The 13,341-nt window shown below is 45.2% G+C and overlaps 1 protein-coding gene across 1 annotated transcript in view; it reads left to right on the forward strand.

Moving 5' to 3' along the window:
- Positions 1–13,341, forward strand: part of DNAH17 (dynein axonemal heavy chain 17) — an 8,024,690-nt gene that overhangs the window by 3,253,004 nt on the left and 4,758,345 nt on the right. The window contains exon 27 of the mRNA XM_069655242.1: positions 6,274–6,621. Within this exon, the coding sequence (XP_069511343.1) occupies positions 6,274–6,621 (348 nt within the window). The remainder of the gene's footprint in view (positions 1–6,273; positions 6,622–13,341) is intronic.

Consider the following 13,341-nt stretch of genomic DNA (forward strand, 5'->3'; position numbering starts at 1 on the left):
GGAGGGCGATGGGGCGGTAATTTTCTGGCTCAGACCGTAAGCCTTTCTTGAATATCGGAACAATGATTCCTGATTTCCAGGTTGCAGGGATCCTTCCTTCTTTTATTATCGCCTTGAACAGGATATCACAAAATTCCGACCATTCATCGATGTTTTCCTTTAAGTCAGCATTCGAGAGGCTGTCAGGTCCAGCGGCTCTGGATGTACTGCTGTTTGCAATTGAGGTTCGAATGTCCACTCTGTCTATTTGTAAGTCCCATGGTACATTTGTGTGGATCTCCACTGTACTTGGACCTTTCCTTCTTTTGAACAGATTTTTGTAGTAGCACTCCCAATCACTCAGCGGACAGTTGTCAGATCTGTAAGGGTTTCTCACAGAAAACGCTAAAAGATCGGAATAGCCGTCTGGTGACGTGGCGAAATGAAGGAACCTACCCTTCATCGGAGGTAGGATCTGCGCACAGTCTGGCATCCAGGCCTAAGTCATCAGTTGTCCATCACCGGTCCGTGTCAGCAGAAGAAGAAGAAGCCACGATCTATGGAAAAACTTCCCTCACAGAAACACCCGAAGAAAGAATCCTCATCGAAGCATGGGCAGGATTGCCATCAAGGAAAGTCTTCTTCATCTTCGTTGTATAAAGGAAAAGATCCTTTAAAGACCTCCTCCTCAGGAGACCATCACAGGTCTTCCTCGAGTAGAGACTCGACGAGGCATAGATCTAGCTCGAAAAAGGCAGGATCGCCTAAAGAGACTGTGTCACAGCCTCCACCATCGTCGACTCCGTCATTGACAAGATCATTACCGTCAACGCAGGTATCACCTGCAGTGGCTCCATCAAATCCGACTACGATGATAGACGTCTCCACATTGACATCGTCCACGGTGGACCCTCCAAGGGCCTGGCAGCCGGAGGTGTACAATGCGGTTTTGCCAGAAGCCTTATTGCATCCGGAAGCAGCCTTCTCAATATCATCAATGAAAGAGGATCGAGAACAGATTGTTAGTCCAGCAGATCTGGGATTGCAGGGTGTTGGTTTATCGACGATTTCGGGAGGGCAAAGTGTCCCTGTTACATCGTCTTTGTTAAACCCTCAATTAGTATTATCCTTGCAAGTGTTGACCACGCTACAGTCTCGTCTGAAGCAGTTGGATGCAAGGTTACCCCCCGTAGGGGCACCTTCAGGGATGCCGGCGATGCCTGCCGACGACGGACCAGGTCCTTCTACGCAGTTGACGGGGAATCCACCCTCCTGTCCAGTTAGCGAAGAGCCGCCTCGCTCATACCCGGAAGAAGGGAAGTTGCAAGATTCAGAATCAGAACAAGGGCCTAGAGACTCTTTTTCAGATGTTTCATCATCCCCTTCGAGGGATCCTACATGGGAGTCAGAGGTGGAAATGGAAGTGCCTAGAAGCCCGGCTCAACCGTCGCCTCCAGATGACATCGGCTCCTTTCACGCGATGATGAGCAAAGCCTGTATTGAGTTTGGTCTGACCCCTAAAGACGAAAAGAAGGCATGCTTCTTGTTCGACCATATGGGGAAAAGAAGGAAGTCAGTCTTCTCGGTGCCCATTCTGGACCACGTCTGGCAAGAAGGCTCGAGGACCATGCGCCATCCATTTTCAGAACCAGCAATAAAGGGCAGGTTGGAAAAGAAATTCAAAGCTCCAGACTCTACTACACCTAAATGTTTGACCGGTCAGCCTTCTCCAGAGTCGGTAGTGTCGGCGGCAGCGGCTAGGAAGGCCAGATCGTAACATAAATGTTCAACGCATCCGGACAATGAGGCTAATAGGCAGGTCTCTTTTGGTAAGAAGGTCCTATCTGTAGGAGCAACAACGGTTAAAGCAGCTAACTCGCTTGCGATTATGGCAAGGTACGACCGGGAGATGTGGCATCATTTGGCCCCTAACCTAGAACACCTCCCTGAGGAGCATAGGAAGTCGGCCATGTTGCTGGTCCATGAGGGGGAAGAAGCATCGAACCACTTGATTAATATCGCCGTGGACTTGGCAGAGTCTGGGTTCAAGCAAATAAACAACGGAGTGGTTTTGAGGAGGCAAGCCAGGCTGAAATGTACTAACTTTAGACCAGAGGTCCAGTATAAGGTGCTCGATATGCCCTGTGAGGGTGAGCAATTGTTCCGGGAGAAAGTGGACGAGGCCTTGAAAGGTATGAAAGAAGAAACAGACACGGCCAGGTCGCTAGGAGCCCTGCAAAGCGGAAGAGCTTTTCATCCTTTCGTCCCTTCCACAGAGCATCAGGAAATTCCTGCTTTACCGCATCTAGAGACCGAAACTTCAGCAGGCCATCATACTCCTCCCAAGGTTATAGGCGTGCTGTCCAGGCAACGCGAAGAGGCCAAGACTACCAGGCTTCGAGGAGAAGGAGAGGATATTAATCGTCAACAAAAGGCAAGCAGTCAAAGTCCCAACAACGACAAGCTTCAGGACGTCCTGGGAGGAAGAGTGTCCCGTTGCGTCGACGAGTGGGATAGAATAACAACAGTCCGCTGGGTATTGGACACAATAAAACTAGGCCACTCTTTGCAGTTCAAGGAAACGCCATCACAAATTCCAGCTGTGTATTCGGCGCAACCCCATCTTCACATATTACAACAGGAAGTGGAGCTTATGCTTCAAAAAGGGGCTATAGAATTTGTCCCGGTAGCCGAGAGAGGTTGGGGTGTTTACTCTCATTACTGCGTAGTCAAGAAACCCAACGGCAAGTGGCGACCCATTCTGGACCTTCGGGCTCTCAACACCTAAAAAATCTGAAGTTCAAAATGATTATGCTTCAGGAAGTCATTGATCCATACAGCCGGGAAATTTTCTGGCGTCGTTAGACCTACAAGACGCATATTTCCATATACCTATGCGTCGACGACACAGAAGGTTTCTAAGGTTCGTAGTCGGTCAGAGCCATTACCAGTTCAAAGTACTTCCTTTTGGACTGAAGTCGTCTCCCAGGATGTTCACAAAATGCTTGGCTCCAGTGGCAGCTTGGCTGCAAAGGAAAGGTCATCATGTTTACCCTTACCTGGATGATTGGCTGATAAGAGGCTCGTTGCCGAGAATAACATAGGCAGGCCTAGAGGCCAGCATGCGACTTCTGCAGCACTTGGGCTTTGCAATCAACTTCGAGAAATCCTTCTTAATGCCTTCAAGGAACTTGATATTTCTGGGTGCAGAATTCCAAACTCAATCAGGGCTAGTGAAGCCCTCCTTGGAAAGGGTTAAAAAACTAACACAAAAGGCAAAGGAATGGAAAGTGGGCACCAAGGTGTCAGTCAGAAAATACATGTCACTGCTAGGGGACATGGCATCCTGTATTCCATTGGTGAACAATTGCTGTCTCTTCATGTGGCCAGTACAGGAGTTTCTGGCAGACCGATGGTCCCAAAGGCAAGGCTTATGGTCAGACAAGTTGAGCATCAGCAACAAGCTTCTGCAGGCACTTCAGTGGTGGCAGATCTCAGACAATTTGACGAAAGGGAGGGACTCACAGAAACCGGATTTTCACTCAAGGGTGGTAACGGATGCATCACTGAAAGGATGGGGAGCCCATCTGGGATCCCTACAAGTTCAAGGTCAATGGTCCCCGGCAGAGTCGACCCTTCACATCAACATTCTGGAGTTAAGAGCGGTGCGTTGGGCTCTGGAATCCTTTTTGCCATACATACGGGGAATCAGTCGTCAGAATAATAACAGACAATACAACAACAATGTTCTATCTCGGGAAGCAAGGGGGCACTCGTTCCAGGACGCTCTCGAGCGAAGCTCAAAAAATATGGTGTTGGGCCCTAGAACAGGATATAAGCATAATGGCTTACCATCTTCCAGGGGTAAAAAATATACAAGCAGACTCTCTCAGCAGGGAAGTTAATCAACTGCACGAGTGGGAACTGAACGTTCAATAACTGATAAACATCTTCAGTAAATGGGGTCATCCGTCCATGGATCTTTTTGCAACACGAGAGAACAAGAAGTGCGCACATTACGCAAGCAGGTGGCCACAACCCGGATCGCTGGGGGAGGCGTTCTCCTTCCCGTGGACGAACAAGTTTGCTTATGTGTTCCCTCAGTTTCCACTCATCCGGAAGACATTCCAGTGGATTCACAAGTACCCATATCGGGTAATTGTAGTGGCTCCTTACCGGGCAAGACAGTCGTGGTTCTCAGGTCTACTCCAACTGTCGATAGCAGAACCAGTGAAGTTCCTGAAGATTCTGAACCTTATATCTCAAGACAAAGGAGCAGTTTGGCATCATCACCCAGACTCCCTCAGTCTGACAGCCTGGCTCCTGACTTCTCCGAGTTTGGGGACCTGAACATTTACTCGCAATGTTGGCGAATCTTACAGGCGGCACAAGCTCCGTCCACGAACGCTTCATACGCAGGTAAATGTAAGAAATTCTGTGTGTGGTACAGGGATCAACCAGGGGTAGACTCCTTAAACATCGGGTCAGAACAGATTCTTCCATAGTTGCTGAACTTGGCGGAGAGAGGATTGGCTTTTTCCTCCATTAAAGTTCATTTGGCAACCATCTCGAGATTTACTCGTAAAAGACATTCAACTCTGTTGTTCAGCGATCGACTAGTTAAACATTTCGTGAAAGGCCTATTTCAGACTTTTCCTCCATCCAAAAAGTTTCCTCCTAACTGGAGTCTCAATCTAGTACTGTCAGCACTAATGAGGGCTCCGTTCGAACCAATGTCCTCGTCGTCGTTGAAGTTTTTGTCATGGAAAATGGCTTTTTTAGTAGCCATTACCTCAGTAAGAAGGCTGTTGGAATTGCAGGCATTGGTCATTGATCCTCCATACTTGTGGTTTTTCGAAGACAGAGTAGTATTGGCAACCAACCCTCAATTCATTCCTAAAGTTCCGACGACATTCCACAAACATTCTTCTATAGTTCTACCCACATTCTTTGCAACAGCCTCTTCTGTGGCAGAGAAAGCTCTCCACACGTTGGATGTCAAAAGAGCTTTGAAGTTCTACCTCAGTCGTCCTCAAGACTTTAGGCATACAAGGCAACTGTTTGTAGCTTATGGACTTTCGGTGAAGGGAAAACAGATCTCTAAGCAAGGACTGGCCCGCTTGGTGTCGTCGACTATTGCTTTTTGTCACTCTAAAGCAGGAAAGCCTCTGGAAAGACGTCCAAAGGCTCATTTGACAAGATCCACCTCGTCATCTGCGGCGTTGTGGTCCGGAATTCCATTGGTGGACATCTGTCAAGCGACATCATGGTCGGTGCTGCACACATTTACTCAGCATTATTTCCTAAAGCAACAGCATGCAGAAGATATGCAGATGGGACGAGCTGTCCTTCGGCACCTGTTTCAGTAAGGTAATCCCCACAAAGAGGTGTATGCTCTTGTCAATATGCCATAATTTGGGTTATTGTCAATGTACAATGATGGGGATTTTTTCGTGTACCTAACTGCATGCGCAACTTGGATAATCTTGGTTTACATTGCACACCTCCAAGTTGGGGGTACTGCTATATAATCTATTCTAAGCATGTGAATCCATGAAAGATCCAATGCTGGAGAAGGGAGTAGTTTCTTACCTGTAACTCAATTTCTTCAGCGTTGGTATCTTTCATGGATTCACATGCACCCGCCGGTCTCCCCTGAATGCAAACTCTATATGCCCCTTCTACTTTGGGGGTTAAAATCTGAAGGGAGCCGTGGGGTGGGGATATTTATACCCCTACGTCCTATTAGGTCAGGCGTGCGCAACCCGAAAACGACATAGATAGGACACAGAAGTGTTGAAATTTTTCCTATGGAAAACGTCTTAATAAGTATACCAAGGGTTCCCAGCCTGACAACGGGGAATGTTCTAAGCATGTGAATCCATGAAAGATACCAACGCTGGAGAAATGGAGTTACAGGTAAGAAACTACTCCCTTCCACAGTAGCATTTAACTAACAGCAGCAACAGTAGATGCAAGGATATCTCATCCAAAACGCTGCAGGATGCCTACACGCGCCGCTGATGAACCATTATTAGGTCATTACTAAACCACACCTATTTTAGAAAAATAAACATTTTGAAAGTAAAAAATGTTGTGATGGAATTGCTTTTTTGTGACAATTGTAAATCACTCATTCTTCTCAAATAAGTTAGTTTATCTCAAATTGTCCTTTAAAATAGGAAATATACTGTACAGTATTAATATCCAGCAGTCTTTCCGATTACATTTACATTGGTGATAGTCTGTTAAGAATGCACCAACTAATACATGTTTCAAAATGGTGTTTTGAAGGTGTTGAAGGCTCTTGACACCACCTGGTCGACGATGGAATTTGAACATGAAACCCACACAAGAACAGGAATATTGCTACTTAAAGCTGATGAAGAACTAGTAGAGGTTTTGGAGGAAAACCAAGTACAGCTTCAGAACCTGATGACCTCTAAATATATAGCTCACTTCCTTAAGGAGATTACAGAATGGCAGCAGAAATTATCGATTGCAGACTCAGTTATTTCAATCTTGTTTGAAGTGCAGAGAAACTGGAGTCACCTGGAGAGCATATTCATTGGATCAGAAGACATCCGGGCACAGTTACCTGCAGATTCCAAACGCTTTGACCAAATAGATCATGATTTTAAAGTGAGTTATTTTCTTTTATATTTATGTATATGTTTGTATTTATCTGCTTTCATGCTGATTTTTATTCTATCCTTAATCCAAGAGCAATCAATGACAAAATGAGCATTTTTTATTTATTTTTGTATTGGTGTTTAGCAATTTAACAAGTACACTTTTGCGCTGATCAACTCAAAATAAAGCATGCCAGCCTTTGCTTCAAAGGAAAATAGAGAAAGAATAAAAGAACAAAAGAACAAAGAGAGTGAAAAACATAACAGAAAATCCATGACATACCACAATCATAAAATTCTCATGTTCACTACTACCAGCAATCTTGTTACCTGACAGACCCATCTAAGTTAATAAGCAGAAACAAAAGAAAACCTGTGCCTTCTCCTCTCTGAGTTTCTAACTCGTTATTAGGGTTTCATGCCCCAATGGTGGAGTGTAATATGTTCTAAATGAGCATTTAGAATACAAATGTATAGCCAAATAAGCTGAATTACCTTCAACAGCAAAACACAAGCGGAAATCAGGTTTCACAGCTGACGTTTGTCCAAGTTTTGTTCTAAATTATGTTTGCTAGAAAATATGTTTCATTTTACAGCATACACACAGGAATAGCTCTGTGCATAAGCAGGTTTGCAGAACACAGTTTAACAATACAAATAGCTCTTTGTAATAAACCCAATATTTCTAAAGGCTCCTTTATCTGTAATGATTCTTTAAACCTTAAAAAATCTTGCATTTATTTCATGAATTTTAATTTTGCAGAGAAAAATACATTGATAAACCTAGCAATACATTTATGAGGATAAAGGAGAAGTCATACCGGGCAACTTCAACTACAACTGTAGAATGACTTTGCCTTGAGTATATTACAGAAGCATGTACAGGGGAGAGAAGAGTATATAAGTATGAGTCAGAGAGTATAGTGAGAGAAGAGGAAAGAGAGAGACATTGTATGCATGGTTTCTTGGTGCATAAAACATCAATTGTTATGACAGGGTTAGTTTAAAGCAATACCTTGGTTAATTGTTTTTAGTTAGGTGCATGAATTATGAGCAGGAGCTTGTATCTGTAGGCTATTTTTAGATTTTGCATTGAGTAGAATTGCATAGGGTTTGTATGTGGGCAGTAAATGTCTAGCAAGGTTGTGAAGTTTATAGTTTGGAAGAGAATCGCCAAAATCTGTGTTAAGGCATCTATGGGTATAACATTCCTAAGGCCAACAAATGGGGTTTTAGATTTTTTCACTATCTTCTCAACCACACATTATGATTTTGAATACTATTGTGAGGAGAATATCTAGTAGTAGCATATCAGATTTTGTAAGTATGGAGTTTAGGGTAATTGCAAATGCTTCCACCAACTTTAATCAGGTGTTGACGGTTACATTTTGTGGCTTGTCTGATTAAGGAGACAGACAAAAAGTCATGTGTTAAACTTGTGTTTAATTTAAATTAAGAACAAGGCCTATTTTTTAATTATCCCTAAAGTGTTTATTGGCCCTATTTAAAAAGAAAGAAGAATAAACGGTGCTTGTCAGTCTTACAAACCTAACACAGTTCTCTGTCCCAAAAGCTTAATCTTACGGAAGTGCTGACCCTACCACTAATAAAAAGGACTAACAAAAGGTTGACCAGAACAGGTCTTCAAAGGGTTTCTTCATTAATAGCTTAAATGGTGGCTGACTTCTGACCACCACATAAATGTCTTTCTGGAAGATTCCAGATCGTGTGCCAAGTAAGTTGTGATTTCTTCACTCTGGAGTATGGTTTCTGTAAACCGACCTTGCCATTGTATGTCTCTCTTGCCACATTCTTGTCTTTCTTCTTTCATGCCTTTTTGGGGTCTGGACGCTCTCAGCTTGCTGTGGATTATTGTATCTCTTATCCCTTCTTGGGGTTGTTTCCCTTTCACCCCACATAGGGACTTCTGGTTTCTCACCCTTCCACGGGGTATTGTATCTCGTCTCCCTTCTTGGGGTCATTTGGCTTTTACCCTGCCAACGGTTCTCTGCTATTGCACCCCACATTGGGGTTAATGCGTGTTCTCTCCTCTCTCCTCCCAGGAACAGCCACGTACCTTCTGTGTCATGGCAGAGTTCGTTCTCAGAGGCAGTTCTTCGGCTGTTACCTGCGTTGGTACATCGCATCTGCCTCGTCTTTGGCGGTAGGCTTGTCAGCACTGTGTTCTACGGGCACCAGTCTACTACTTCTGGCCTGGATGGTGCTCCCTTGTTTGCTTGGTCGAGGCCGTCCAACTCTAGACAGATTTGCAGCTTGCAGCGTTCCATGGGATACTTGGTTCCTCCGCATCAGACGGCTTCTGCGTCAAGCTGCTGCTTGACTCCTCCCTCCGGGAGGATGTTACCTCTTGCGGCTCGCTCAGCTGGTCTACCTCTTCCTTTTCCTTCTCTCTTGATGTGGTTCTGGTGGCGACTTTATGTTTCAAGTTGAAATGAGATTGAATGATCCGTTGACTCAGTGTTTCTTGTAATGCGTGTCTGATAAAAGGTTCAGAAACCACACCAACCATCTCTAAAGGGTCCTAAGTGCAATTATACTGGTCAATCCCCATATAGCCAACCAACACATGGCACTTGCATGAGGGAGGATAAATAAAAGCCCTTTTGGGGGATTCCTTATCCACAAAGGGGAGTCACTGCCAGTGGGATCCCGCTTGCTCTGTCCCCTGAAGGGTGTTAAGTTTAGCGGGCTCACCTACGTAGTGTCTCACAATTTCTATTAAAAACATTTTATAACACACTCTGCACTTCTCACTAAAAGGATTTAAACTTTGTCACATTAGGAAAGCATATACAGCAAGTCATCTGCCTCTGACTAGCTGTGCCCGCATTGGTCCCTTAGTAGAAACTTAGCTCTAACCTAGTTGTTCAAGATGCTAAGTGGAGTGCTGATGTCCTTCATTTACCTACTGTGGATGGCATTTATTGATTGAACTGGGTTCCAATATGTAAGCCCACCGATTAACAGTAAGGGTGTTTGTCAGAATCACGTATGTTAAAGGGCATGCTGCATTTTGTACAAATTGTACTGACTGCCTTCTTGCTGGTGATTCTAATGAGGTTGTAAATCTTTGGGGTTGTGGGCCAATTTTTACCTATTTTCTGTAGGAACATAATCAAATTGGGGTAGAATTACAGAGTTGATTTAAAATATAAAAGCCTTTAGTTTAGAAAGATGTACACTTTGAGGATTGGAAGGTTGGGTAACAATTGTAATTGTGTGAAAGAGAGTGTAGAGTGTCCTATCCTTTGCTCTTTTAGAGCTACCCGTTAATTTGCCATACAGTACAGTTTAGTGAGGAGTTGTTAATTGTGACCATGCTATTGAACCCAAAGAGAGCAGTAATAAACCTGCTTAACATTGGGCTTTATTTTTTTGTTAACTAAAATGAATACCTATCTTCTAGGAGAATACTGCCAACATAGAGCATTGTGTTTAATGGACTTAATAGAATGATGATGTTGAATGGCTTAATAGGTGATTTTCACCATGTAATTGCACAAGAGGGATATCAGTCTTGTGGTTCTGTCTCAAATTATCTAACTTCTTGGGGAATGAGAGTAAGGTTCTATATTTTTTAAATTTCTCACTCAGATCCCTTGTTGGTCATCTTAAAATAGGATGCCTAACTATTTTCCCAGTTGACAATGTATGCCACATTTATTGATTAGGAATTAAATTTTGCATACAATCTGGACTTGTTGAGAGAAGATTAGAGTCCCTCTCAGCCAGGAGTAGGAGGCCTATCATGGGGAGATCCAGAGCCAGTGCTACCCCTGAGGTGGAGGTTGGCAGCAGTGAGAAGGCCCCAATTCCTGTTCTTCCCCTTGTGACAGCATTTCTGCTTGCACACCCTTGTCTAAGCCTTTCTTCATGTGTTAGATACTCACCAGTGTCTTTATGTTACATTTAGAGGGCCTGTATCTGAACTCAAGAACACTGACCCAACAAAAGGCAAACCAGCACCATCACCAGACAAAGTGGGTCACAGAACGTAAGAGAGCCGCCAACTTGAATCGAGGCACAGCCACTGAATGCCAGAGCTACCAACACTGCCTATCTGTGAGAGAGAGAAGCCACATCCCTACATGACAGCGCAGAAAGTCTCTATTGGACATGCCGTAGCAAGCCAGTGAGTCCTCACATAAACAGGAGAGACCCCTGGATCACTAGGGAACAAAAAGAGAGCAAAATCCACCATTCCTGGAAAGACATACCGGTAGACCCCACAAATCAAGGGCGCAGAACACGAACATCAACATTGATCTTCGTGGCCCAACAGGCCTAATACACGGTGAAGCCAGCGCAAAGAGAGAGTGGGCGGGACTTAGCCCCCTTTTAGAGACTCTGGCTTGCACATACACGCCATAGGGTGGAGACACATCACAGAAAAGTTTGGACACGGGGGCCCAATCTAAGAAGGGGAGGATAAAAAGGAGCAGCTAATAGTGGGAAGTGTGGGTTTTATGGGTGAGGTCAGAGGTGGAAGTGGAGGACAAACAAAGACCAGCAGGAGGCAGGAGGGAGAGGCGGATTGTAGAGAAAATAAGTGGAGCAAGTGACCCATTGACTTAAGAGGGGAACTGGTGCTGCAGGATGAGTGTGCCTGTGCGTGTGACAAGCGAGTAGACATATTAGTGTAAGGAGTGAATGTGAATGTAATTGTATAGAGTGAACGGGAGGTGTTTGAGTAGTTGGGAGGAAAGTAGTAGTGCGAAGAGGAGAGTAGAAATGGGAAGAGGAGAGTCGTAGTGGGAGGAGGATAGTAATAGTGGTAGTAGGAGAGTAGTGTGGAAAAAGGGAGTAGTAGTGTGGAGAGAGGAATTGATTGCATGGAGATGGGGAGTAGTAGTGTGGAGGAGGGGAGTAGTACCGAGTAGTGGAGTGGGAGGAGGAGTAATATTAAAGGATGAAGGTGTTGAGAAGAGGGCAGCACCCCCCCCGGGCTTTAAAGTAAGGCGAGATGCATTCGAGGCACTGTGATGAGCCCTGCGGGAGGTGGGACAGTGAGAGGGACGACTCCCGTCCAGCAGGAACCCATGCTAATATAACTAATTATAGTGTAACTACATGGTGTGGCCCAAGGCGTGGGCGGCATCGCCATTTTGCATAGATATTAGTAATCCTAGCTACAACACGCACTAGGCCCAAATCCACGAGGTTACAGAAATCTCCACTCATGCCCGAGCTCCCATTAGGAGAGTTCACACCCCCACCCGCCACACTGTTTGTTTATTGTTTATTGTTTATTCATTATTCTTGAAAGTGTTGCAAATATGTGTTTTTTACCCAAGAGGAATGGGCCGTACAAGGCGTCATGATGCCTACCCCCGGGCATCCAGACCAAGTCCAGCAACCCCGGAAGCAGGCATCATGTTACCCAGAAAAAGCCCAGCAACCCCTGTTAGGGGCTATATGGGTACAGTCCTGGCATCTATGGTGCCAGGCTCATATGGGGGAACAGTCCTGGCGCCATAGGCGCTAGGCTCATATGTTAAAACTTACCTGATGCAGACCATGCTGCAAGAGATCCAAGCCCATGTGAGGCTTGGAAGGGACTACTTTACCTAGGGACTAATTTGTTACTCGGGTGTGGTTGTGCAGGAATGCTTACCTGGGACTACTTTGGAGGCTATTTAAACCACGCCCGAAGAGCAGCACACGCTTCGCGTTATTCTGCATCCGGCAGCGTAACGCTCACCGTGCCTGCAGTCAGCATCCAGCCTCTTGCCATGCCCGCCTCGAGTCCAGTGCGCCTAGAAAGAAGGGAAAGAAGAAGAAAGGTTAGAACAAGAACATTATTGGGTTTCTTACCTGATTCCGGATTCATCGTACCTTTGAACCAGAAAAAGACTTTATTTTAAGCACGTTGCTTCGCCAGCAGCATCGCTGCGCCATACTCACCGTTCCTTGCAGCATCTCTACAATCCGGCGCTGTCTCCATCATTATGTTGCTGCATTCCAGCACCTAAGGGGGACAAGAAAACAACAAGGTGAGCCGAGGGAACAAACTAGGACAATCTCTTGCCACCATATACTTAACTGATTTTACCGCCGGAGGTATTATTCACCAGCACGCCAAATCTTCTTACGCCGCACCTGTAAGAAAAGAGAAAGCAGCGAGTTAAACCTTTGCATCATTTAACGGACAGTGTGGGATAGCACAGACTCTTACCTGAACGCCTTCAGCTGCCACAGGACTATCTTCTTTTGGGTCTAAGCTGCAAGATAAACAAAGGAATTGGACAAGAGTGATTATTCAGACATTTTTGAACTCTTAAGAACTATATACTTACAGTCCTTCGCCAGGAGGTTTGGAGCCAAGATTTGTCTAGAACTCTTCTAATATATTCAAGCCAGTGAAGTAACTGGCCATCAACGCGCCCCTGCGTACCTTGCAGGACGGCGAGCCCATCATTCAAAACTATAAGGTGAGCTTTGTGAACGGGAATATCAGAGGTGATAAATGGGGACGCAGTGAGGGGCTATTACTCAAATCCACGGGTGGCTAATTCCCTTCCTCCGCCTTTAGGAGACTACTTCTACGGGTCAAGCAGATGAAACTAGGTGGGCCAGTCCAGTCAGTCATCTCTTCACTACGCGCCAAATTGGCGGAGACCCTGTCTGTCCAGTTCCGCCCAACACCCCTGTGGGAACCAGGTGAGCGTAACACAAGGCCGTGATCAGAGATCGGTGCCTGGCGTGCATG

Source organism: Ambystoma mexicanum, chromosome 3q (genome assembly GCF_040938575.1).
Source record: "Ambystoma mexicanum isolate Mex_15411 chromosome 3q, UKY_AmexF1_1, whole genome shotgun sequence".
Lineage (NCBI taxonomy): Eukaryota > Metazoa > Chordata > Amphibia > Caudata > Ambystomatidae > Ambystoma > Ambystoma mexicanum.